The 27,826-nt window shown below is 35.9% G+C and overlaps 2 protein-coding genes, 2 non-coding genes and 1 pseudogene across 4 annotated transcripts; 3 read left to right on the top strand and 2 right to left on the bottom strand.

Annotated features, from left to right (window-relative positions):
* The first annotated feature begins 1,563 nt into the window (after positions 1-1,563).
* On the top strand, positions 1,564-5,213 carry LOC107605351 (SPX domain-containing protein 2). Its single transcript, XM_016307209.3, has 3 exons — positions 1,564-2,247; positions 3,369-3,495; positions 4,311-5,213. The coding sequence occupies exons 1-3, from the start codon at positions 1,948-1,950 to the stop codon at positions 4,736-4,738; spliced, it is 855 nt and encodes a 284-aa protein (XP_016162695.1). The 5' UTR covers positions 1,564-1,947; the 3' UTR covers positions 4,739-5,213.
* Positions 5,214-6,971: 1,758 nt separating this feature from the next.
* Positions 6,972-7,277, bottom strand: LOC148563063 (signal recognition particle RNA). Its single transcript, XR_015886277.1, has one exon.
* A 797-nt stretch (positions 7,278-8,074) lies between these two features.
* Positions 8,075-8,147, top strand: TRNAR-CCU (transfer RNA arginine (anticodon CCU)). Its single transcript has one exon. It is a non-coding gene; the product is annotated as a tRNA-Arg (tRNA).
* A 303-nt stretch (positions 8,148-8,450) lies between these two features.
* Positions 8,451-9,721, top strand: LOC107647631 (putative carboxylesterase 6). The gene is made up of 2 exons (XM_016351696.3): positions 8,451-8,855; positions 9,188-9,721. Exons 1-2 carry the CDS (start codon positions 8,451-8,453, stop codon positions 9,719-9,721), a joined length of 939 nt encoding a protein of 312 aa, XP_016207182.1.
* A 4,770-nt stretch (positions 9,722-14,491) lies between these two features.
* LOC148563062 (uncharacterized) lies at positions 14,492-16,132 on the bottom strand (annotated as a pseudogene).
* Between the last annotated feature and the right edge of the window lie 11,694 nt (positions 16,133-27,826).

Genomic DNA, 27,826 nt, shown 5'->3' with positions numbered 1-27,826 from the left:
TAGGTATAGGTACAACTACTTCAATTTAGAAATAAACAAAATTTATTAGTAAGTTTCTATAAATAGTAATGACATTGGTCATATTAGTTTCACTCAAAAAATGAATATGATTCTAATTTAGGGATGGCAAAATTCTCCGCGACGCGGGGATCCCTACAGGGACTGCCCCGAATGGGGATCCGATTGTGGGGAATTTTTCCCGCGGGGATGGGGATGGGGGACAAAATTCCCCCGAAGCAGACGCGGAAACCCGAGCGGGGATCCCCGCCCCGTCCCCGCTATTCCCCGAATTTATAAATTCCTTGAATTATCCTTAATAGTTTATTTCTCATATATGTTTTTTAGTCATTTCTCACACACACATATATATAGAAACCCAAAACTCCTAATCTTTATTTGCATAACCTCTCTTCAATTCAGAGATCCCTAAGGCTGTCCATACTCCATCCAACCTCTCTGCAGCCACCCCTCGTCACCCTTCTCACTGCATCGTCACACCTCACCGTGCCATCACCCTTACCGCGTCGTAATTTTTATTTGCGGCATTCCTTTTCGTAACTCTGCCGTCTTGTCCATTCTCCTCTCTGTTGTCGCGTCTCCCACCTCGTCCATTGCTTTTTTCTTTGGCTCGTCGTTGCGTCTCCCCATTGCGTTATTTCGAAAGAAGTCACCATTGTGTTATTTAGACTTTTTGTATAAAATCTTGCAGTTTTTGTATAAGATAGATACTTGTAGCTCTATTCATATGAAAATTAATAATTAGTTAGAACTATTATGTAGATGGGGAATGGGGTCCCCGCAGGGAATGGAGCTCCGTGGGGAATGGGGATGTGGAGTAATTTTTCCCCACGGCGGGGAATGGGGCGGGGATGGGGAATAAATCTGAGGGCGGGGATGGGGAGCAGGGAGGCATCCCCCGCCCTGCCCCATTGACATCCCTATTCTAATTGAATGGTAAATTTTATCTCATGTTGTACTTGCTCAAATCGATTTTAACATAGAAATACAAGAGTTTAAAAATTTTACTTATGAATTATGAGAAAAATGTCTACAAATTTAACAACAAATGTTTTTTAAATAATTATAAGAATATTTTAACTATTTTTAATATTTTTAATTATATAAAATATTTAAAATAGTTTTTTATTTTAATAAATAATAATATATATTGTTTCTAAACTTATTTAAAAAATACATAATTACGTAATGGTATTTAAATATATTTAAATATATATGAAAAATATTTCTTTATTTTTTTGTCAAGAAATGGTTGAACATAAAAAAAATACATGTATTAAATAAATATTAAATAAATATCTTATTTAAAATGTATTCGTTGTATATACAATAACTGAGCAAAGTATTTACGATCTATTAGTAATGATATTTATTTGTCAACTGACAAAATAAACAAAATAATAAATATAAAAATTATATAGATATAAAATTAATAACTAAAAATTATTAAATAATAATTTAATTAATTCAGTTAAATTATCTAAGGATTTTCCAATTATAAATTCGAGCCAACGCAATTAGAGGGGAGTGTTTACCCACATTAAAAGAGAAGAAAGTGAGCGAAGAGCAATGATGCATGCACCCCTCGAATACTGTACAATACGTACCACCAGCCCACTGATGATTACAACGAATACAATTGAGAAATGAAGCCCATACAAGATGGCTTAGCAGTTGGCAGTATCAGAAATACAAAGAATATTCCGAAATTCCACAATTCTCCTCTTCAACGAATATCTAATTCCGGAACCCAAACCCAAACCCAAACCCAAACCCAGCGTCCCTTTTTTTAGTTTCCTCAAATCCATTCCGTTCCACTCTCTTTCAATCCCCCTCGTCATAACAGAAACAACCACTCAGCGTTCTCCTTCATTCATCCTCTTAATTCAACACAAAACGGTGTCGTTTTGAAAAGGGGAATATCATATCATGAAGTTCTGGAAGATTCTCAACAACCAGATCGAGCAAACGCTTCCTGATTGGCGCGACAAGTTTCTTTCCTACAAGGATTTGAAGAAGCAGTTGAAGCTCATCGCGCCCGCCAAGGACGCCGATAACAACCCTCCCACGAAGCGGCCCAGGTTGGACGGAGACGGCGCCGCCGAAGATGGGGAACAAGAGGAGGTGGCGAAGGAGGTCAACGACTTCTTGAAGCTGTTGGAATTGGAGATTGAGAAGTTCAACGCTTTTTTCGTTGAGAAGGAGGAAGAGTATATCATCAAATGGAAGGTATCCGTTCTTGATCTCTATGCATAATTGCATATTGTGTTTATTTTCCATCTCTAAAATTTGGGATATAATAGTGTATGCTCTTTTTTCTTAGGTATTGCAAAATCAATGTTGTTTTAACTTTTAATTTTTTAGTATTGTCGCTTGCAATTATAAAATCAAATCATTGATTGAAGAGTAATAACTAAATAAGTCCTTATTAGGATGTTTTAGTTGGACACTTTTGTCCCAAATCTTATTAGACATATCAGTTCCCCACTTCATATTCTCCCCATTAGAGACCGTGAGGCTTAGCTCGCCTATATAGCCGTTAAGTGTCACGACGTCACAATGGGTACAAATCAGTTCATATTTCTGGAGGGATTAATCCGAGAATTTTAAAACAAAAAATTAGGGACCTACTTATCTTTTTCTCTTTAAATGACGGGGACTGATTTGACTGACGGGAATGGAGGTTGATTTGTCTGTCTCGCAACACGTTGTACTTAACGGCCACATAGGCACAGTTAACCTCTAACCATCCACGTAGGCATGTGCAGTTAGCCTGAAGAATTTGGGATGGGGGCTTATATGTCTAATGGAATAAAAGTTTGGAGTTTATAATTTAAGTCATTGATAGTTCAACGATAGTTCTCTTGAGAGAAATATTGTTTATGATGTGCTTGAATATTCAAACTTGTTTCACACTAGTTCTTGTTACAGTTGGCAAAGCTAGTGTCTAGTGATGTGAAAGGAGTTTCAACACTTCAAAGATTGAATTGTTATTTGATCTGAATCAAGTGCTAAATTGGGAGCAAGGTTGATTTTTCAGCCACCTTATTGCTAGTTTACTCCAATTTGCATCCCAGGATTGCTTTAATAACTAAATTTCAAGACCAGTGAAATTTAACATGGGTAATAATTAATCTTGGTGTTTGTGGATGCTTTTTGTTGTTTAGCTTTTGCGATTCTTGGAGGGTGTGGGTTATAGGTTTGATTTTCCGTAATGAAATTTACATTTTGTTTACCATAAATTCCTTGCACACAAGGCATGTTATTAGATAGGCAGAAACTGTTCAGAAAAATGTTATGAGCTGGATTAGACATATTTTAAAGATCTTTTGTTTGTGTTTGTGATTCAGGAGTTGCAAGACAGGGTTGCCAAGGCCAAGGATTCAAATGTAGAATTGATGTCTGTAGGGAGGGAAATAGTGGATTTTCATGGAGAGATGGTTTTGTTAGAGAACTATAGCGCACTTAACTACACGGGTATTTTTCATGAGTTTAACTGTTTAGGTGATGAATTCTGTTTGTCATCTTTGAACCGGTTAACCGGTGAACTGTTAGAGAACTATAGTATTAACATGTGATAGATGACATAAAATGGCATGCAAGTCCTTGGAAATAGATTTACCTATATGATTTACTCTTCAAGTTATTCAAATCAGTCTCTGCCAGATAATGGAAGGACCCGCAAGAAATAAGCTTAAATGATTTAAGGACTAATCACCAAATATTAAATTTGATTCATGGACTACTTGCTATTGAGTTTTCTTTTAAGGAATTAAAACACTAGTTTACTTTATATGTAGGCATATGAATCAGAGGGAGGAAAATCATAGGTTGTGCACTATTGATTCTTGGATACTTCTATTGGGGAGCTGTTGAAAACCAATTGTTTCAATCCATGAGGAACTAAAAACTATTAATATATTGCATTGTTGATTTACTATCCATTTTCTTTTCTAATTTTTAGTTTTTTTTTCTTTTTTCTTAATGACTGAATGAAAGACTCATGCAATTTGAATTTGTCTTCTACTTCATACACTTGTGACTAATGGGCACCTAAGTGGGAGTGAGTAAACCCAAAATGAATAAGTAATATCAGATGTAGATAACAGAACACAGTATGACTAATTGGCAGAGGGGTAGTTATACTTTGAGGAAATGAAAACTTTGAACCTTTTATGAAATTTGATCAATGTATAAAGGGAATTTCTCAGGGTTAGGAGGGATATTGAAGATAAATGTTTAGAATGATTGATTTCTTTTCTTTCAAATCTGATTTCCCCTTGTATGTATAGGTTTGGTGAAGATAATAAAGAAATATGATAAACGAACTGGTGCACTAGTTCGCTTACCTTTCATCCAAGACGTCTTGAACCAACCTTTCTTCAAAGTTGATGTGCTTAACAAGATTGTAAAGGAGTGTGAAGTGATGCTAAGCATCCTTTTCCCCAGAAACAGGCCTCCAGGATCATCGTTATCAATTAACGATGATTATACGGAAGAAGGGTGCGCCTCCATAACTACCAATGAAAGTAAAGCATCGCTAGCTCAGGTCCCTAAAGAACTTGCTGAGATTGAAAACATGGAGAACACATACATCAAACTAACTTCGTCAGCACTGCAAACATTGGAGCAGATTAGGGGTGGAAGCTCAACTGTAAGTATATACTCATTACCGCCTCTCGGTAGCAAGGCTCTGGAAGAGGAGATTGAAGGCAAATAACTGTCTCTCAAGGAGCGAGCAGCCTAGTAGTTTCTGTGAATAAAAAGCAAGATAGTAGGCTGTCTTTCTGCTCTAAACCATGCAGGCAAACATAGATCAGGGCAATAACACTAGATAGCCGCTGACTTTCCATCTCTTTTCTTCTTTCCTGTTCAACAATGCCATTTTGTGTTGTGAATCAAGGGTGATTGGATGGAAATCTTGGCCTTTTTTCGTGGAGCAATATCTGATGGTAGATGGATTATAATGCAGCCTGATTACTTTTTCCCACTTAATGCAAAATTTTTCTGAGGCTTTTAGGTTTTATGGACTGCTTAGCTGGTTAACTAAACTTTTTAGCACTTGTAGCTAATATCAATGTGTTAACAATTTGTCAGCATATTGTAGATATTCATGAGAATACTAGAGATGGATGAAAAGACATGAATATAATTTTGTACTGCATACTAATATATGGTATTGTTTTGTGGAGAAATTATTTGGTGTGCATCAGTAGCTACCTTACAAGCAAGGTCTTGGGGTGAATCTGAGTTTTTAGATGCAAAAAGAAGAAAAATGCTCATGTTCATTTGTTGCTGTAATAGATGATCCCAGCATCTGAATGCAACAATTATAAGCTGCTAGGTTTTTCTCCAGTTAGCACAACATTCAGAAGCAACTAAATGAGAGCTTTTTTTAATTTCCAAAGTTAGGAGTGTAACTCGAACCTGAAAAACCTCTAGGCGAAGATGAGAAAACTATGCCATTTGAGTTATAGCTCATTGGCAACCAAATGAAAACTTGGTGACCTGTTTTGTTCAATTGTAATTATATGTAGAGATGGTTACATACTTAATAATCACCTATGAAAGTTGGGATCTAAGATCTAATAGGTGAAAGGAATAACTCCATGAATAAATAGTCTCTTTTTTCCTATATTTCTTCAGCTCACATAGTCACATACCCCTTTTAAGGATTTATTATAATTATTATTTTCTCAAAGTAAACTGATTTTACATATGAATATTGTTGTGAGAAGTTTATAGTATTCTACACTATATTTTTAAAACAGAATAAAATCAATTTTTAAAGAAAAATAAAATAAAAATATCAATTTTCTTTCCCTTTTTTAGTACATAAATGCATGCTTTCTTGTTCAAAATGTTTACACTATGAGCAACCCTTTTGTGTAAAACAACTGAAGCAAAATTTATCATGTTTCAAATAATCCAGCTAAAGGGATAAAATAAAGGATAATTCATCCATTATTATATATCCATTTTTCCTCTTTGTTTTTGGATGAAATAAAGGATAATTCATCCATCTCATGCTTCTGTTATGATGTTAGACACATCTGTTGCTTCATTATCTTCTTGTAACCTTTTTCATTGTGTCTGTCATAATGTTATGATGTTAATGCAATTTTCTTAGTGAAGTTTATACTCTTGCTGGTATTTTTTGGATACAAATTCAAGCTCTTCTTTTATCTAAGTTTATAGCCAAATTTGCATGTATGACAAAAGAAATGCATAAAATTTAGTTGTGCTTTACATAATATATGTGATATTTGATTGGAGAAGTTGGCCAATAAGTTTAGTTGCTGCATGCACAATGCGGGATTCAAATCCTAACACTTGTTTAAGCGGATTAGTAAGCTAACTATTAGACCAATCCAACTTGGTTAAAAAAAAAATGGAGCTCAATAAACCTTTAATTTCCCTTATAAATCTTTTTCTTATTTTTCTAGAAGAAACATACAAAGGATGGTTGTATTTCAATTTATTCGGGGACATAACAAAGATTGTAATTTTTCAGTTGTAACTTTGATAAGTGTAGCATGTCCTCATCCCTTATTTTCCCATTCTTTTCTTTCCTTACATGAACTTGTCTTCTGCCTTTTCCTTTAGTTTCTTTGTAATATTATTAAGCTCATAGTTCTAATTTCGATCATGGTGTGGGCACATTCAACGTAGACAGTTGGATATTACTAGGCACCTTCTTCATTGTGTAATTTTGTGGCAAGATATTAGAATTTTGCCATGGTAGTAGTGGATTTGTGAGTAACCAACAAACATGATTTTTAGCAAGTGTTTATTAAACCTTGATCTAAATTTACTTTTCGAGATTCGAACAAAGAAAAACTATGGTGAGAAAATTAATAGTAATAATTGATATGCTCATAGGCAGAGTCAGAGTTATAGGCAATATCTCCATAATAATGATTGATAGCACAAAATTTTAAAATAAATGGGAAAAAAATGATGGTTCAAGTAGCCAGGCCCACTAGGCCATATTGGACCCAAGGAACTGCAGCCTGTTATCCCTCCACTGTTGGGAGTAGAAAGTGTTCGCTGCTCTGTGAAACCAGCCTCACGCTTTGCCTTCCATTTTAGGAACCAAGAAGTCCGAGCCTTCGCCCAGACCACCTGGCCCAACTCTCAACTTGGAGTGGGCAGGCCAGCAAAGAGAATCCTGAGACCCAACCCAGTTAGCCATAGAACTTGTTCCATCACTTTCATTGCCCCCACTTGGGTCACAAGTTGGCGTTACTCAACTCGGCGAGCAGTGTAGCTTGTAAAAGTTATTATAAACACTGAGATATTCTACTTTTTCCCAATGTGATACTTCTAGAGCATTTCAAATCTTTTTGTAGGTTGAACAAAGAATATTTTATTTTGGGACAACAGAAACTATAACGAGTTTGTGATTGTAACTTAGGTAAATACTGAGTTCTGAAGTATGAATTTTAGCTTAAACATTACAATGCACGTTTATAGTATTGTTGTTCAGCATATTAGAATATTGAATTTTAGCTTAAACATTACAATGCACAATTAAGATTTTCCTGCTTTGATATTTGGAATTTGATCGCAGTAGTAACTAAGCCCAAACTCAATTGTTGAGTAAAGGTTACAATCCTAAAAGGAAATTAGTATAGAGAAAAGGAATTTCCCCCTTATGGGTAGTGATAATGATTAATCTGCTAAGCGCTTATACAAACTTGTATAGAAATGACTGCAAAAACATTCTAGAGCCATTGATCAACGTAGTTTAGAGAACTCTTTCTTACTTTCTATTAACCAACAATTATATGCAAAACTACTCTCTTTTATAAACAAAACATCAAGGTAAGACTTGAACGAAAAGCATTTATGCATCACAAATTTACAATAATTCTAATCTTAAACCTATATATGATGAAATTATGTTTCAATTATATGACAATTTAGGAATATTATTACCATTGATAGAGCCTAGATGAAGATGATTCCTTCAAGAACAATTGGAAATAACCAGATTTTTCATACATCATGCTATAAAAAACGTAATTATTAACACCTAGAAATATTCATATAAGCGCCTGTAGCTCAGTGGATAGAGCGTCTGTTTCCTAAGCAGAAAGTCGTAGGTTCGACCCCTACCTGGCGCGTTCCTTTTGAAAATTTACCTTTCTTTATTCTGTCAGTGCCAACCAACCATGCTTCCATATTTTTCAACCTTAAATACCACAACACAATTTACATGACCAACCTTTACAAGATCTACTACTAAAATATATTGGCCAACCATAAACACCAAGAATGTAGCTTAATATAAAAAAATCATGCACGCTAATCCTTATGTTCCTTTTGTCTATGTATAAATAGAACCCCCACTTCATCAGATCATAGTACCCCTCAACTCAAACCTTAAGCATCTAAAGACTTGTTTGTTTTTTTGTTCCTAGTTTAAGATGTCCTTAATAGCAGAATCACCAGATTTTCTTCAAGTCTATTCTGATGGCACTGTGAAACGCTTTGCACCAGAAACTGCTCCACCATGTTTGGAACCATCCAATGATCCCAATGGATTCAGGTCCAAGGATGTGGTCATTGACCCATTAAAACCCATCACTGGAAGGCTCTTCCTTCCTCCTTCAGTTTCCTCATCAGAGAAGCTTCCAGTGTTGGTTTATTTCCATGGTGGAGGCTTTTGCATTGGCTCCACCACTTGGCTTGGCTACCATGTTTTTCTTGGTGAATTCTCTGCCACTTCAAGGTCCATTGTTCTGTCTGTTGATTACCGTTTGGCTCCGGAGCACCGCCTTCCCACGGCTTATGAAGACTGCTACGCTGCAATTGAATGGCTTCGTGATCAAGTAAGCATCTATCTTGTAGTACAAGTAAACTCCCAAATTTTGTTCTTTAGTTAGTATTTAAAGAACAAAAGAGATGATAATTGTTTTAATCTTTTTACATGTATAGAATAACAACAAATACAAGGTTAATTATAACGAGTAAAAACTCACGTACAGTTGTCTTCGTGTGAAATTAATAGTTGAGAATACTTTAAACTCAAAGTAAGAGGCTTGAATTATAAATCCTACAAATAACAATATATAACTTTGTTTATAAATTAAATATGAAAAAAAATGAATGCAAAGCTGGTATTTCTAGAAGATATATACTTTAAAGTATTTGTTGATGATAGGCAAGCACAGAACCATGGCTCCAACAAGCAGAGTTATCAAGAGTTTTCCTCTCTGGGGACAGTGCTGGAGCCAACATTGCACATCATGTTGCTGTGAAAACAATTCAGAAGTGGGTGTGCCCTGTGAAAATCAAAGGAACAATGCTAATACACCCTTACTTTGGTAGTGAGAAGAGAACTGAGAAGGAAATGGAGGATGGAGGTTCAGAAGATGTGAAGAGCAATGACATGTTCTGGAAGCTAAGCATACCGGAAGGCTCGAACCGCGACTACTTCGGCTGCAATTTCGAGAAAGCAAACTTGCCTGAGAGAATTTGGTCCAAGTTCCCAGCAATTGAGGTGCATGTTGCTGGTTTGGATTTCTTGAAGGAGAGGGGTGTGATGTATGCAGAGTTTGTGAAGAAGAATGGGGTGAAAGATGTGAAGCTTGTGGAGGCCAAGGGAGAGAAGCATATTTATCATGTGCTTGATCCTAAATCTGATGCAGCAAGGTTGCTTCAGAAACAGATGAGCCAGTTCATGAAGAGGTTTTAGCATCAACTATGATGAGTATCAATGGAATATGTTTAAGCTTATTCTGAGAAATAATCCATAACAATAGTTGCACTAAAATAATGAGAGAGGTGTATTTTAAGCTTGTTATGTAGAGCTTATAATACACACAGATATTTATCTTATTTTCGTTTAGTTTTATGTTTGGTATAATTTTTAAAATCAAGTTGTTTACATGTAGTAGGATATTTGTTATTGTTATCAATAAAAAAAATTATTCATAATAGCCAGATGATAAGTGAAAGTCAACTTATAAAAGCAGTATGAGTGTATGACACATACTCTTAAAATTGGATATTTGTTATTGTTATCAAGTTGTTTACATGCAGTAGGATACTTTTAGTATCCGAGGAGTTCGAACAACATACTCTTAAAATTGGTTTGAAATTAATTAAATTATAAATGAATTATTGTGTTTAATTATTTAAAATAAGAATTAATTCGGTTTAAAATTGATATAATAATTTTGTTTTATATTTATAATAAATATTTTTTTATCACCATCAATAATTATCATTAGATTCTCGTCAAATTTATGTGGAATTGCATATCTTTTTTTTCCGAAATATTTTTTTATATTAAAACTTAGAAGAAAAAAAAATATTTTATATTTTTAATGAGATAAATCATTTTTCACCCGTACCCAAATAACTCAGATGCATGACGTCATACCTCGAAACTAACTTTTAAATTTTCAAAATTTCACCTAATCAAATAACAGTTTCTAGCACCTCTATAACATTCGCGCACATCTCGGCCACTTCATATGCAAGTCAGTTACCATTAAGTTGCTTGAGCACATTTCAGCCATGGCATAATCAGGTCAGTTATCGCTATATAACGATAAATAGATGGCAGTCACAGCTATAGAGGGTATCGAATCATACCACTTTTAAGTGATAGTTTTAAGAATAACCTCTGATATTAAGAACTGATTTGAGCGTCGAAGTCCTTTTTGTAGGTCTGGCGCACAGGTCAAACCACTGAAGGGCTTGTAATTGACACTAGGATCTTGAAGTTGAAGACTTTACTGGTGTTACTGAGCTATACCTCAGAGAACCGTTCCAGACGAGAGCATTTGGCGCCCACCCCAAAAATAACCCCGTGTTTTATTACCCCTTTTCCTGTGTTCTTCTTTCTTTGCATAGTACTGAACCATGATGGACAACTTCATAGCTCCACCACCACCTCCAACTAATGCCGAGCTTTTAGCCATGAATGCTTCCCTACAGGCGGAGGTCCAGAGAATGGCTGAGCTCCTAGCAGCCAAACAAAATAATGACAAGGTGAATGATGAGCGCTAGAATGTTAATAATGGCAACCCTAAAGAAGAACCCCAGCCCGAATCAAACATGAAGTTGGGAGAAACACCTCATAAGACAGAAAGGCAAAGAACGAGTCCCTTTTCTGAAGAAATAATGAATTTTCAAATGCTAAAAAAATTTACACTTCCAACAACATTGACGCCCTATAAGGGGATCAGAGACCCCACAATGCACGTCACTAAGTTTGAGTCCATGATTTCTTAACGGTGCCTTTGACCCTATCTTGTGTCGATCTTTTCCCACTTTCTTAAATGGAGCTGCTTTACTTTGGTTTTCAAATTTGCATGCAGGATTAATCTCCAGTTTCGACGTGTTTGCCGGACTCTTTGTGAACAACTTTGCAGCGTCCAAAATCTACGTGCAAGAGTCAGACTACCTAAGCACAATTAAGCAAGGACAACATGAAAGCTTGAAGGACTATATACAAGATTTGCAACAGCAGCACTGGAAATACCAGATCTTAATCCAGAAGTCCATTTGCATGCTTTGAAAAGCAGGCTCCGTCCTAGAAAATTTCAAGAGGTGACAGCAATAGCAAAGCCGAAAACACTAACCGAGTTCAGAGATAAGGCAACCGGTCAAATTGAAATTGAAGAATTAAGGGAGTCCAGGAGGATGGATAAACCACTACCTCGCAGGGACAATGATAAGCAAAGCAGAATAAGCAACACTCGAGATGGCAAGAAACCGTTCAAATTGACACCAAAACTCGACTCCTACATGCAGTTCAACACAAAAAAGGAGGATATAATAAAGGAAATCTTACATGCCAAAATCATTAAGCCTCCTAGCAGTGCTATAACGTGCCAGGACCAAAAGTATGTTGACAAGAATAAACATTGTGCATTTCATCAAAAGTTCGGGCATACGATTGACGAGTATGTAGTAGAAAAGGACCTTTTGGAGTGACTAGCATGACAGGGATTACCGAATAAATATGTTAATGGTCGAATACAGAGGGACACAGTGAGCCTCCCCATAGCAGCAGATCAATCGAATTCAGCCACGGCTATGAAAAACAATGTAAGATGGTTTGCGCCGAATCCTCTTCCCCCGACAAGAAAAGTTATAAACTACATCTCAGAAGGATTTGCGTGCTGAGAAATTACAAGTTCAACCAGGAAAAGAAGTCACCGAACCATGCTAACTCTCATAGGGAAAGAAGCATAACAACATGACCTAGCTCGTTCCGTGCCAAGTATCACCTTCAACGAGTCCGATTTTCAATCTAAAAGTTAGAATCTGGATGACCCCGTGGTAATCTCTGTAACTATAGGGGAAGCCACAGTTCGAAAAGTGCTAATGGATCCAGGAAGTAGCACTGATGTAATATTTTTGTCAACCTTTTAGAAGATGCAGCTAAACAAGAATACTATGCAGCCCTCATCTGGAGAATTAGTCGGCTTCTCCGGCAAAAGGGTCTCTATAACAGGTTATGTATGGTTAAGGATGACTTTAGAGGAATATCCCCATTCGAAAACCTTAGATATCCAATATCTAGTGGTTGATTGCGTCAGCCTTTATAACATTATATTAGGGCGCCCATCCTTAAACTATTTCGGTGCTATTGTTTCTACAATTCATCTATGTATTAAGTTTCATGTGCAGGATAATATCATTGCAACAATACACTTCGATCACAAGGAGGCAAGATAGTGTTATACTGCAGGATTAAAGGCCCAACCGTTAACCTCAGCTCCAATCCAGCAAATCAACTCGGTATATAACGTTAATGATATACCAACGTTAGCAGAGCTCAATCCATGATCCGATAGAGAGGTCCGACCAACACCAACTGATGATCTTTGCCAGGTAAAATTAATGACAATGAGTCACAATATACTATCATTGGCGATGCTCTGTCTACAAGTGAAATGCAAAGACTAATCACCTTGCTGTGAGCAAATGCCGACCTATTTGCATGGACCCCTACGGATATGCCTAGGATAGACCCAAATGGCATGTGTCATAGGCTTGCTCTAGACCCAAATGCCCAACTAATACGTCAGAAGAAACGCAACCTTGGAAGGGATAGAAACGAAGCAGCAATACAAGAAACTCACAAACTGTTAAATGCTAGCTTTGTTAGAGAAATTCGATTCACATCATGGTTAGCAAATGTAGTCGTGGTGAAAAAGAACTCGGGAAGTGGCGCATGTGTGTAAATTTTACCAATTTGAACATAGCTTGTCCAAAGGACCCCTACCCATTGCCGAGAATCGATAAGTTAGTTGATAGCACATCCGATTTCAAAGTACTAAGCTTTATGGATGCCTATTCAGGCTACAATCAAATTATAATACACCTTGAGGACCAGGAGAAAACAACATTTATAACAGATCATGGAAATTTTTGCTACAAGGTGATACCTTTTGGCCTAAAAAATGTAGGCGCAACATATCAGAGACTAATGGACAAGATTTTTCAAAATCAAATAGGTAGAAACATGGAGGTATACATCGATGACATGGTTGTCACATCAGAAAATGAACAGAACCATCACTCCAACCTTGAGGAATTTTTCAACCAACTAAGACGATACAACATACGACTAAACCCTGAGAAGTGCACCTTTGGAGTTCAACGGGGAAAATTCCTCGGATTCATGCTAACCTACAGGACGATTGAGGCAAATCCAGAAAAGTACCGAGCAGTGATAGAAATGAAGTTGCCAAACAATGTCAAGGAAGTACAATAATTAACTAGACACCTAGCAGCTCTATCACGTTTCTTACTGGTGCGAATTTTCTAACCACAAACTAACCGGCAAGTGCACCAGGTCGTACCAAGTAATATCTTACGTGCAGTGGCGGAGCTTGAACCAAAATTTTGGGGGAGGCCAGAAACTTAACATAAAAATTTAATAATAATATTTATATCAAAATAAAATTTATAAATATAATTATTCTTTAAGTTTGTTACTAAGATAATAAATAAATAATTCTACAGATAAAAAATATAAAATAGTTTATAATGGTACTCTTCGAGTTTTTAATGACTTAAAATCTTCAATAATTGAGTCAGAACTAAACTTTTCAGCAATTTCTTTCTCAATGTAAATAACCAAACTATCCGTAAGAAAGTCGTCCTCCATCTTGTCTCTTAACCTTGTCTTTATTATTTTCATTGTTGAAAATGATCGCTTTGTAGTAGCTGTAGAAACTAGAAGAGTTAATATCAGACGAATCAATCTATCAATCAAGTAATACACTTTTGACTTTTTTGTTTCTGCTAAACATCTACACAGTTCATGAATAGTTGACAAATTCTTCATTTCTGGATGCTGACGAACATCAAGAATAAAATGCTGAAGCTGAAAAGGCAAATTAATCTTCTCTTGTTCAGTAAAGTCTTCGGGATAGTAGCTATCAACAAGAGTAGAAATCTTAGCAATGTCAAACTCAAATGAGGTCAGGGTATTGTAAGATCAATACAAACTCAAATGCAAGATCAATACAAACTCAAATGAGGTCAGGGTATTGTAAGCACTATCTGCATCACCACGCTGAGAATAAGTTGATCCATCAACAATAATCTTTTGTAAAACAGTCAACGTTGCACCATACATATTTATCAAACTGCAAAAAGAAGAGAAATGAGAACTCCATCGAGTATCACCTGCTCGTTTCAAAGTACCAATTTGATTTGCCCCTTTACCAGTTTCAAGTTCATCAATCTCTAATAAATGGACAATTTCATCTGTCTTGGCAGCATGTAACTCATCATGTCGCTTACTAGAAGAACAAATGATATTGACAATGAAAGTCAATTTTGAAAAAAACTGATGCACAGGAATAACTTCTCTTGATGCAGCAACTAATGCAAGTTGTAATCGGTGAGCAAAACAGTGGATATAGTAAGCATAAGGACAATCTTTTAAGAATAATGCTTGTAACCCATTCCATTCTCCTCTCATGTTGCTAGCGCCATCATATCCTTGACCACGAATATTAGAGACATCAAGACCATGTCGAGAAAGAATGCCGCACAATTCTTGTTTTAGAGTTAATGATGTAGTATCTTTGACATGTACAAGATCAAGAAAACGCTCTTGAATAAAACCATGTATATCAACAAATCTCAAAACAAGTGTCATTTGTTCTCTTTTGGATTCATCACGAGCTTCATCTACTACAATGCAAAACTTGGAATCTCCAATTTCTTCACAAATATGCTTTCTCACCTTGTTTGAGAGTATATGCAAGATTTCTTTTTGAATTTGATGTGAAGTATATTTAGCATTATATGGAGCATTTTCTAACACAGTTCTTGCAACTTCATCATTGTAAGATGCTATGAGTTTTATCATTTCAAGAAAATTACCTCGATTTTTTGATTCTGGAGTCTCATCATGGCCTCTGAAAGCACAAGCTTGAAATGTAAGCCAATGAGTTGCATCAATGGAGGATTTTAGACGCAATCAATTCTTTTGAATTTCCTCAGAAGTATGATCCTCAATTACATTTTGGATGTGACTTGCCTGATTCAATAAATCTAGACATGCTCCAACTGCATTATTGTGTGGTGAGCAAGGATCTCCAATATGTTTAAGAAAAGCACAATTCTTTCCATCATTAACTTTTTTCCAATTTCTAAACCCTTTACTAATAAAAATATCTGACCCATTACGTCCACTGGATTTTTTGCTAACCAAATAACAAAATAAACAATATGCAGCATCTTCAGAAGGTGAATACTCTAACCATGAAGGAAAAATACCAAACCAAGCATATTGAAATCGTCTTGGATGCTTCGTACCAGATAGAGGATAATTGTCAAGATGCTTTTGATATGGACCCCATTTAAGATAAGCTCGTCTAACCTCATCTCTCTGGTTTGGGTGATATTGCCAAATTTGAAGCCGTTTTCCAGGGTCTCGTTCCAAAGAATTAAGATCAAACTCATCAGATGCAACTCTTTGAACTTTTGGAGGTTGTATCTCACTTTCTTCGTGATTCATTATAGTAGAAGAACTATCTACAAGTGTTGATATTGTAGAAGTTATATGTTCCCCTTCTTGAATATTAACCTTCCTCTTAAAAAATGCATCAATTCTTTGATTTTTCATCATTATTTTGTATAAAAATTTGAATATATATTCTGTAAAATATGTAAAAAAAAAAGTTAGAAGGATAAATATTAAAATTTATAATATTTATTGAATTTTTTTTTATGAATTTATCAAAATACAATAATATCAATACTTATTAAATATTATAATATTTTTATCATATAAAAAATTAAATTAAATAAATAATAAAATATAAAATAATATTAAATTAAATAAATAAAAAATACCTAATTTTTTGAGAAGCAAATCTTTTTTTATTTGATTTGATTATTAGATATCTTTTATTTTATTAGATGATCTTTTTTTATTTGATTTGATTATTAGATGATTTTTGTTATTCTTATTTTTTTTGTTAGATATTTTTTTTTTATTTGATTTGATTTTATCTTTTAATTTTAATGTGTTGTGAAGTTAACAGCCCACTCACTAAAAATTATTATACAATAAATGTATGAGATGGGAATTGAACTTGGATACTTCAAGTTATAATAAAGCATTTAAACCAATTGAACTATTTTTCATTTTTGATGAAGTACTACTAATTTTTTTATAAAAAGTTTGGGGGCCATGGCCCCCCTTGTCTGAATGAAGCTCCGCCATTGCTTACGTGAGTAAGGATCGATCCCACGAGGATTGATGGATTAAGCAACAATAGTGTTTGATAGGATTAGTTAGACAAACAAAAAATAGCGTTTGGAAGTTCAAAAGCATTAAAAAGTAATTAAGAATTTCAGAAAGCAAGCAGTAAATGAGCTGTGAAATATATATGGGGAAATAGTTAAGGCATCAGAGTTATCAATTTTTCCGGATTAACTTTTCTTACTAACTATTTTAATTATGTAGGATTTAATTTATGGCAAACTATATGTGACTAGACCCTAATTCCTTAGACATTTCTAGTCTCCTCTAAAATTCATTAACTGTCAATTCCTTGGTCAATTAATTCCAACTAGAAGCTAAATGATCAAATTCTAGTTTATATGCCACAAAAACTCTAATTACCCAAAAATAAAAGGATTATATGTCACGTATCCCGTTAAATTCAGATAATTAAAATTTAGGAGAATATGTTTTCAAGCTGTTGTTCAAGTAAAGAGCTTTTCCAAGTTTTACAGTAACTCAAATAGAAAGAGGGTCATACTTCCGTTCCACCCAAATTCATAAAATAAAGAGCAAAGACAATTCTTAAATTATAAATCTATACATAAATTAAAATAGAAAAAATAATTAAATTAATCCATAGAAATAGACAGAACTCCTAACCTTAACAATGGAGGATTAGTTGCTCATGATTTAGAGTAAAATGTTATGGAATACGGAATGTAATTTTGGAATAGAATGGGATCCTCCCCAGGACCTCTCAAAAGGAAGGAAAGTTCCTCCCTTTTCTAACTAAGCCTAATAAATTTAAAATTTAATTTTTTTAAATTAAAATAATATCTTTTCCTAGAATTCAAATTTGAATTTAAATCAAAATTAATTTAAATAATCAAGTCTTCAATGGATGGATGGGGACCACTTGTTTCGTCCATTCTGCAGCTTCTAATATGTGTTTTCTGGGCTGGAAACTAGGTCAAAATAGCCCAGAAATCTCTCTCAGCGTTTTTCTGCGTTTTCTGCATGTTGCGCATGTCACGCGTACGCGTCGGTCACGCGCATGCGTGAATGGTCTTTTTCCGCGAGTCACGCGTACGCGTCAGTCACACGCACGCGTCGCTGAGCAAATCTTCAAATTACGAGTACGCGTCAGTCACGCGCACGCGTCGCCATGGATACTTCCAAATTACGCGCACGCCGTCAGGCACGCGTGCGCGTCGCTCCTCACTGCCATCTCCTTTGATTCTTGTGCTGCAGAAATTCCATCAAATCCAGCCGAATGCTACCTAAAATAAACAGTATTGTACAAAACTCAAAATAGCATCCATAGTGGCTAAAATATAATTAATTCTTAATTAAACTCAACAAATTACATGCAAATTCACTAGGAAAAAATAGGAAAGATGCTCACGCATCACAACACCAAACTTGAACTATTGCTTGTCCTCAAGCAACCAAAACTAATATAAGCTTAGGATGTGAATTTTCATGAGAATGAGAGTTCGATTAAGCTCATGTCTCTTCTTATAGTGGGATTTACAACTGCAATCCTGAATAGTTTTGGCATCTCACTTTATCCTTTGAAGTTCATAATGATTGGCATCCATAGGAACTCAGAATTCAGATAGTGTTATTGATTCTCCTAGTTCAGTATGTTGATTCTTGAACACAACTACTTTATGAGTCTTGGCCGTGACCCTAAGCATTTTATTTTCCAGTATTACCACTGGATACATGAATGCCACAGACACCTAACTGGGTGAACCTTTTCAGATTGTGACTCAGCTTTGCTAGAGTCCCCAGTTAGAGGTGCCCAGAGCTCTTAAGCACACTCTTTTTGCTTTGGACCACGACTTTAACCGCTCAGTCTCAAGATTTTCACTTGACACCTTCACGCCACAAGCACATGATTAGGGACAGCTTGGTTTAGCCACTTAGGCCAGGATTTTATTCCTTTGGGCCCTCCTATCCATTAATGCTCAAAGCCTTGGATCCTTTTTACCCTTTGCCTTTTAGTTTAAAGGATTATTGGCTTTTTCTGCTTGCCTTTTTTTCTTTATTTTATATTTTTTTCGCAAGCTTCGTGTTTTTCACTGCTTTTTCTTGCTTCAAGAATCAATTTTATGATTTTTCAGATTATCAATAATATTTCTCCTTTTTTCATTATTCTTTCAAGAGCCAACAATTTTAACATTCATAAACTTCACTATAAAAAATATGCACTGTTCAAGCATTCATTCAGAAAACGAAAGGTATTGCGACCACATATAAGTAAATAAGACTACTCTTAAAATTAACTCAATTTCTCATGCAATACATCACTTCTGTATTTTTTATATTTGAATTTAAGCTTAGTGAGTAATACGTGAGATATCTTTTAAAGCAATTAAGAGAAAACTAAACTAGACCTAGGATTCTAACTAATAAAGGATCATGCAACAAACAAAGAAAAAATAGCAGAAAACCAGAACATAATATAGAAAAAGAGGGGAGGAATAAAAATGAAAGAAACTCAACCACCTTAGTTATCCTAGCGGTCATTTTATTTCTCAGGTTGTGTTCCTCAGTGAAGATGATTCGCCTCCCTTTTGGTGCCATAAAAATAAACAGAAAACTCATAAGCGAAGTGTCAATACCAAACTTAAAGGTTTGCTTGTCCTCAAGCAAAGAAGAACTGAAAACAAAAATAAATAATAAGATGAAAGAAGAATAAAAGGATAAAAGAACAAAAGAGAATTAGGATTTGGGGGGTGGATGATTTGAAATCAGGCACTTGAAGTGGTTTAATTGGGCGTCGCATGCAACGCAGACGCGTAAGGCACGCGTAAGCGTGGATCGCATAAATTTCAAGTGACGCGTACGCGTGGACGACCAGGATGGGAAAATTATGCGAACGCGTCAGGGATGCATACGCGTGGTGGGGCTTGTGCGCCCAGCATAGTTCCAACCCCACACCAGCATAACTCTCTGGCCAAAGACGCCTTTACGTCGATTTTGCAGGTCACGCGTACGCGTCAGTGACGCGCACGCGTGGATGGCAAAAATCACAAACGACACGCACGCGTGGGGTGCGCGTATGTGTGGGCTTGCTTGTGCTAAAGGCTTGGTTCCAGCGCCATTCCCGCGCAACTTTCTGTCAAATTTTATTTTTCACGCACACTTGACTGACGCGTATGCATCAGCGACACTTGCGCGTCATATGCTCTCTCTCTCACTCTCTCTCTCTCTCTCGTTTTCTGCACGTTGCGCATGTCAGGCGTACGCGTCGGTCACGAGCACGCGTCAATGGTCTTTTTCCGCGAGTCACGCGTACGCGTCAGTCACGCGCACGCATCGCTGAGCAAATCTTCAAATTATGCGTACGCGTCAGTCACGCGCACGCGTCGCCATGGATACTTCCAAATCACGCGCACGCGTTAAGTACGCGTGCGCGTCGCTCCTCGCTGCCATCTCCTTTGATTCTTGTGCTGCAGAAACTCCATCAAATCCAGCCGAATGCTACCTAAAATAAACAGTATTGCACAAAACTCAAAATAGCATCTATAGTGGCTAAAATATAATTAATTTTTAATTAAACTCAACAAATTACATGCAAATTCACTAGGAAAAAATAGGAAAGATGCTCACGCATCACTTACCCACGGCAGCAGCAAAGTCATATCATTTTTTCAATAGCTTACGAAAGAATAGGAGCTTCACATGGACGGATGCATGCAAATAGGCATTCACCGATTTCAAAGGCATTCTCGCCTCCCCACCCATATTACACAAGCCTATTCATGGTAATCCATTTTATTTATATCTTTCAGTTTCCACTTATGCTATTAGCTCTGCCCTTGTCACAAATAGGCAGGGAGCAACATCAAGTCAATTTTGTTAGCAAACTACTGCAGAACACGAAAACTCGATACCTAACTATCAAGAAACTAGTATTCGCCCTAATCATCACATCATGACGACTCCATCATTACTTTCAGAGTCACGATATCATAGTTCGAACCAACCAGCTGCTGCGCTAAATACTAACACGACCAGACCTAATAGGCCAGCTAATCAAATGGTCAATAGAACTATCAGAAAATGACATCTTGTATCAATAAAAAAGGGCACTTAAGTCTCATATTTTGGCCAACTTTGTCACTGAATTCGCTGCATCGGACGGTGTCTTCCCGGTATGGGAATTGTACATTGACGAAGCCTCCAATGAAGACAGATACGGAGCTAGAATCATTCTTAGAGAAAGACTGGAGTATATATAGAGCAGTCCTTCACATTCCTATTTAAAACAAGCAATAACCAATCCGAGTATGAAGCTCTTTTAGCCAGTATATGCTTGGCCAGAGAAACAAGCATTCAGCACCTTAAAGTCTACTGTGATTCATTGTTAGTCATTCAACAGGTAAGCGGTAACTTCCAGGTAAGAGACCCCCTTTTAGAGCAATATTTAAATATTGCAAAAAAATTGATTCAAACTTCCAATATTTCGAGATCACTCATATACCCCGAGAAAATAATAATAGGACAGATATTTTATCTAAATTAGCCACCTCTTGAATTTTGGATACCACGCCAGCTTTATCATAACTAACACTTTGGGAACCAAGGATATGTGGTATCCATGTTTTTGCCTTGTCACAAACAACAGATAGGAGAACATCCTATGTGGACTACTTGAAATCAAGAAACATCCCTGCATCTGAAAGGAACCAAAGTTGTTCAAGAAAAGGGCGAGCCATTTCACCTTGATTGGGGATGAACTATACAAGAGAGGATTCTCCAAACCACTATTAAAATGTCTTGGAGCTGAGGAGTCCAACCTCGCAATGTCAGAAGTACACAAAGGGATTTGTGGAGCACACATTGAAGGACGTAGCATAGTGGCAAAACTTCTACAAGTGGGCTACTTTTGGCCTTCACTCAAAAAAAACTGCATGAAAAAAGTACAACACTGCGACAATTGCCAAAAATACACACCAGCAATCCACTCTCCCGCCAAACTATTGCATGTGTCCAAGGTAGGATGGCCTTTTCATAGGTGGAGGCTTGACATCTTCGGACCTTTTCTAGTATCTAAAAGTCAGGTAAAATTTTTACTCGTTGTAATTGATTACTTTACAAAATAGATAGGGGCACAACCACTAGCTAGAATCACCTCAGATAATGTACAATCTTTCATATGGAAATTTATCATATGTAGATATGGGTTACCAAATGACATTATTACTGACAATGGTAGCAATTTTCTAATAAGAAGATAGCGTATTTTCTACAGAATCTCAATATTAAACATCACTTCTCCGCTGTATAACACCTACAAACTAATGGGCTCACGGAGGTTGCTAACAAAATTATTTTGCAGGCCTTATGAAAGAAATTAACAGACGACAAAGGACAATAGGCCGAGCTCATCCCTGAAATCTTGTGGAGTTATAACACCATACCACATTCAACAACAAAGGAAACACCATTCTGACTAGTTTATAGAGCAGATTTAATAGTCCCAATGGAAATTTCACAAGGTTCGGTAAGAACTGAGCTCTCAAGTAGCGAGGCTAACGAACAAGCAAGGCGAGCCGAGCTAGACACCTTAGACGGGGAACACAACTCGGCCAGACTAAGGCAACAAGTAATGCAGATTGTCATAAGACAAAAATACAACAAAAGAGTGTGACCGAGGACACTACAACAAGGAGACCTTGTCCTACAAAAGATAGAAGATGTTTGGAAGCTTCCAGGGCAAGGAAAGCTTGCTGCCACATGGGAAGGACCATTCAAAATATCAAAAGTACACGGACAAGGAGCATATTCTCTACAAACGATAACAGGGAGTCAGGGACCGAGCTTCCAAATACATGGAACATATCTTCATTACATTTTTATTCTATGTAAAAGCCGAAGCTGAAAGGTACTCTTTTTTCTACCACCGAGGTTTTTCCCATAAAAAAAACAAGGGTTTTTCTCGGAGAGGTTTTAATGAGGCCGATCACTTTGCACCTTCCGCATCGGAAGGTTTTGTCAAAACATCCAAATCAATATTCACTACCTTTTCATATTTCTATCTACCCAACAACACTAGCAAATACAAAATATGTAGATAAAACAAAATAGCATTCATCAAACAAACATACGAATTTATCAAAACATGAGTGTCCAAACACCATATCAACCATCCAAATATACAAAATATCAAAGTTTATCAAAACTATAAACAGTCAATATTACAAAACCAAAACTACTAAGAAGTTAATCATCTTTCTGAAAAGATTCCACATTATTACCCTCTGCTTCACCACCAGCTTCATCGTCCACAAGCTTGCCTTTGACCACCATCTTGGTAACGTCAAGTCTCACGACGTCAAAATCATGAGAAAATGCGGTCACCTAACTAACAGCTCGGTCAAAGCCCGCCGCAAACATCTCTAGCATCTTGTTTTCACGTTCATGCACCCGAGAAGTCAGATTCCCTTTCTCATTATCAGCATCTTTGATCTGACCCTACAAAACTGGGATCTGATCATGTAACTTTGACATCTCTCCCTCCATATTTTTCATTTTGGTCGTCGTATCAATGACGACTTCATCTCGCTCCTTCAGAGACCTCTCTAGGTCCAACACCTTGCTGGTCTCTTTCTTCTCTTCCACCCCAAGCAACTCAGTAGTTTGTCCCATACAAAGCATCCTAGCGCCAAACACTTGAAACATGATCAAACATCCCAATTAGGAAAAAACATTAAATAACTCAAACTATTCAAATATTCTTCTTACCTGCATATATTGTTCTATAACCTCTTTGCCAACCTCTTTTAGCATCCTCACATATGTCGAATGTTGTGCAACCTTCTCGGACAACTCAAGGAATGGAAATCATCCACTCCAAATAGAATGAGCATACACACCTCTAGCAATACCATGAAGTCGCAACTGCTTCCTTAATTCATTATCTTCCCCAAAGTCCAAGTCGGTAGCAGAAAAGACCTCAAGGGACTTTTCTGAATCTGTTTTCCTCTTCAAAAAACGAGCATTAGACTGTGCAGCATCCACCCCCATGTCCTTCTTGACACCAACAGCAAAAATTTCTTTGTCATTTTTCTTTTCTTGGTCCAAAAAAGACCTCATCAGCGCCGACGATAAGCTCGAAACTTTTCCACCTACAACAAACAAACAATGTAAGTCTGAGATATAGGTCTCCCACAAAACAAAACTCCCACCCTATGTCCAGAGATTACCTATATGCGTTTCCAAAGCCTCTTTATCATTTTTAACCCTTAACATATCAGAAATAGGCAATAATTTTTCTGATGAAAAGCATTCTATCAGAAACTCCAGAATCAAACTCTCCTCCTCCTCCATCCTCAGAGCATCTAAAATTTGCATCGGCTTAGGACACCAATAAAGGGAGAACTTTTTCAGTAATTCATCATCTAAGTAAAAGGGATATTTAGTTTCCAATGACCGTACTTTTACAAACATTTTTTTGAAACTCTTAAAAGATAATTTGTATAAAACAAAGAGGGATCGTCCCTGGTAACTACTAAGGTTTACCCAAAGACCTCTACGCACCCCCCTTTTGATTGAAACAAAGAGAAAAAGACATTTAGAGAGGGATGAGTCTCCAAGAACTCCATCAGACATTCATAAGCTTGAAGAAAAGTTCACGAATTGGGATGTAGCTGTGAGGGAGCACAATTCAATTGTGTTAACACCTTACACTCAAAATCAGTAAATGAAAACTTAACATTCAACTCAGACAACACGCAAACATAAAAGTAAAAAAGTAAAAGTAAGCTCAATCACCCCTCTTTTTGCATACTTTCTCCCCACCACCACAGAGAAGGAACTCTACACCCACTACCATACCAACCCTAACATAGTTAAAAGTAGCAAGTTCAAAAAATTTTTCATGTTGTGATAAAGGAAAGCACGACATTTAACATATGCATGCACCCACACATAAATGTCAACTTTTACTTCTACTATTTTGTCTTTGGCCATGATAAGAAAGAAGGAAGGAATAGACAAGGGAGCACAAAGACAACAACACTAACCTTTTGAAGTCATGTTTTCTTCACTTGGTAAAGTTTCGAGCCAGTTACCCAGGACCTATAACCAATGTGTGAATAGAGAAAGGGTAATACAAAAATTAATAAACCCACCATCACATGATCTGCACCATTTACCACTATTAGCCGTCGGATGCAAAAAAATTGTTCATCTACTGTTAAAAATGAATGGTCTTGATTCACTTGGGATAACCGAACGGCTGTAATTATTACATTAAGTGAATTAAAGAAAGCACAAACCTTTGTCATTCCCTAAAAAAAACCAAGCTTGTCATGCATTAAAACGATCGCGTATTGAGCTTAGGGGCTATTAGGACGAGCTTACAAGATTCTGAGATATAAGCGTCGTGACAAAGTTCAACTTGCTTATACAAAAACAAGTCAAGTTTGGGGGTTGTGATCCGTACCCGAATAACTCGGATACATGACGTACGTCATACCTCAGAGTTAACTTTTAAATATTCAAAACTTCACCTAATCAAATAACCGTTTCTGGCACCTTTATAGCACTCACGCACATCTAGGCTACTTCATACGCAGGTTGGTTACCATTAAGCTGCTTGAACACATTTTAGTCATGGTATACACAAGTTGGTTATCGCTATGCAACGATAAATAAATGGCAGTTGTAGCTATAGAAGGCATCGAATTATACTACTTTTAAGTGATAGTTTTATGAATAACTCTCTGATATTAATAATTGACTTGAACATTGAAGTCTTTTCAACAAGTATGGTGCAGGGGTTAAACCTTTGAAGAACTTGTAATTGACACTAAGGCTGCATTTGTTTCTAAGAACAGGACAGGACAAGACACTGAGAACAGGACAGGACAAGACACTGATGGACAGAGACACAAAATTTTGTGTTCTTGTATTCTATTTGGTGATAAACTAGAACAAATTATGAAAATTCAATTTATTCTCATTTTTTTCATTCAAAAAATTTGAGATGAAAAATATAACAATAAAAAATATAACTATGAAAAATTAACAAGAATAATGAAAGAAAAAATAAAAAATAAGTTGTGTCCCTTGTTAGTGTCTACGTGTCCTTCCTGTCAAGATAGACACAAAATACACTAATTCAGTATCTTTGGACACATTGTCTCTGTCCATGTCTCCTCTGCCAAACACGATTTTGTATCTCAGTGTCCCTGTCTCAGTGTCCTGTCTCTGTAAACAAATGCAACCTAAGATATTGGAGTTGAAGACTTTACTGACTAAGCTATACTTTGGATAGCAATTTCGGACAGGAACAATTTCCTTAGAAAAAATATTTTAGAATGAAAAAATTAGTAAAATAATAAAGTTGATTAAATTAATAAATATATTGAATTTGTAACTTTCGTTGTTTCTAAGATAACCTCCACACTCTTCAATGGCGTTGCCCTCCATCCTCTGGCGCGGCGTTCGATTGTCTTCTCGTGGAAGTCGTAGCAAAGGAGAATGTCACCATAAAAGTTACCATTAAAGATTAAAACAAGAAAATAATAATATGTATTTATTATCTGCGATGAATGTAATCTAGATTCTAGAACATAGTCAACATACACTACATACATAATCTCTACTTCAAATCCTTCCCACGTGAGACACAAGACTGTTGAAAACTTGAAATGGTTGTACATAATGTTAGAAAGGAGAGAGGGAGTAATAGGAAAAAAGGTTTGTGAGTATTTAAATTATATAGAATGATACAATATAAAAGGAAATTTATATGTGCTAAGAGAATCGAAATAATAAAGACGTAATATCTTATAATAAATATTCAGATATGGTAAATAATGCTAATTGATCTAATTGATCCTAATTATACTCTAACATCCCTCCTCAAACTCAAGTGACAACTTGAGTTTGAAACTTATTTGAAACAACTAAATAAAAAATGCATGAACTGATAGAATGGGTGCAGATGGAACTGCCTCACAGACGAAACTGCAGGAAGGAAGTGCAGACAGAACTGCCACAAAAAAGCGCAGATGGAACTGCCACAAGGAAACGCAGATTGAACTGTCACAAGGAAACGCAAACGGAACTGCCGGAAGAGAACGCAGACGGAACTGCCTCAATAGTGGCCAACTGCTGAAAAACTACTGAAAAGATGACAAATTGCCGAAAAACTGTTGAAAAGTGACAAAGTGCAAAAAGATGACAAACTATCGGAAGGTGATAAAAAACATATGGTTTCTTCATGAGAATAAGTAGTGGATGAGCTAATCAATGAGGTTAGAAAAGCATCAAAGCATTGACAAAAGAGAAGGAAAAAAAATGACACGAAAAAAAATTATGAAGAGCATGGTGATTTTACGAGAAGAAAATTAACTTATCCTCCTCAAAGGAGGATACCATGGCTCTGATACCATGTTAGAAAAGAGAGAGGGAGTAATAGTAAAAAGTTTGCGAGTATTCAAATTGTATAAAATGATACAATATAAAATAAAATTTATAGGTACTAAGAGAATCGAAATAATAAAGACGTAATATCCTATAATAAATATTTAGATATGTTAAATAATGCAAATTAATCTAATTGATTCTAATTATACTCTAACACATAATAACTAGTTGTTTATTATATATTAATAGATTAACACGATATAAATTTAGATATTCTCAATTTTAATTTTTTATTTAAAAAAGTTAAGTGTAATTTTTATTTTTAAATATTTTTTATATTTTTTTGTTTCATTTGTAAAATAAATAATAAAAAATTACACTTTACCTTCTAAAATAAAATCTAAAATTTAGAAAATTCAAATTCACGCTATATATAGTCACTGATTGATTCGGATTATAGAAGTCTTGAAACAATGACACAAATTATGATTCTGCGACCTTAATTTTCCTTTTCCATATTAATGCTTCGTTTACCTAAATTTTTTTAATAAATAATCTGCTGCCTTAAATGTTTCTTGCAATTTTTATTAAAGGTGAAAATTTGCATATTTTATAAAATTAATAATTAAAAATTATTAAATAATTTAATATATTTAAATAAATTATTATTTGATAGTTTTTAGTTATTAATTTTAC

This window comes from Arachis ipaensis, chromosome B6 (genome assembly GCF_059453495.1).
Source record: "Arachis ipaensis isolate K30076 ecotype BB chromosome B6, ASM5945349v1, whole genome shotgun sequence".
In the NCBI taxonomy this organism is placed as follows: domain Eukaryota; kingdom Viridiplantae; phylum Streptophyta; class Magnoliopsida; order Fabales; family Fabaceae; genus Arachis; species Arachis ipaensis.
Note: the sequence above shows the minus strand (reverse complement) of the source record. Positions and strands in the feature narration are given on the sequence as shown.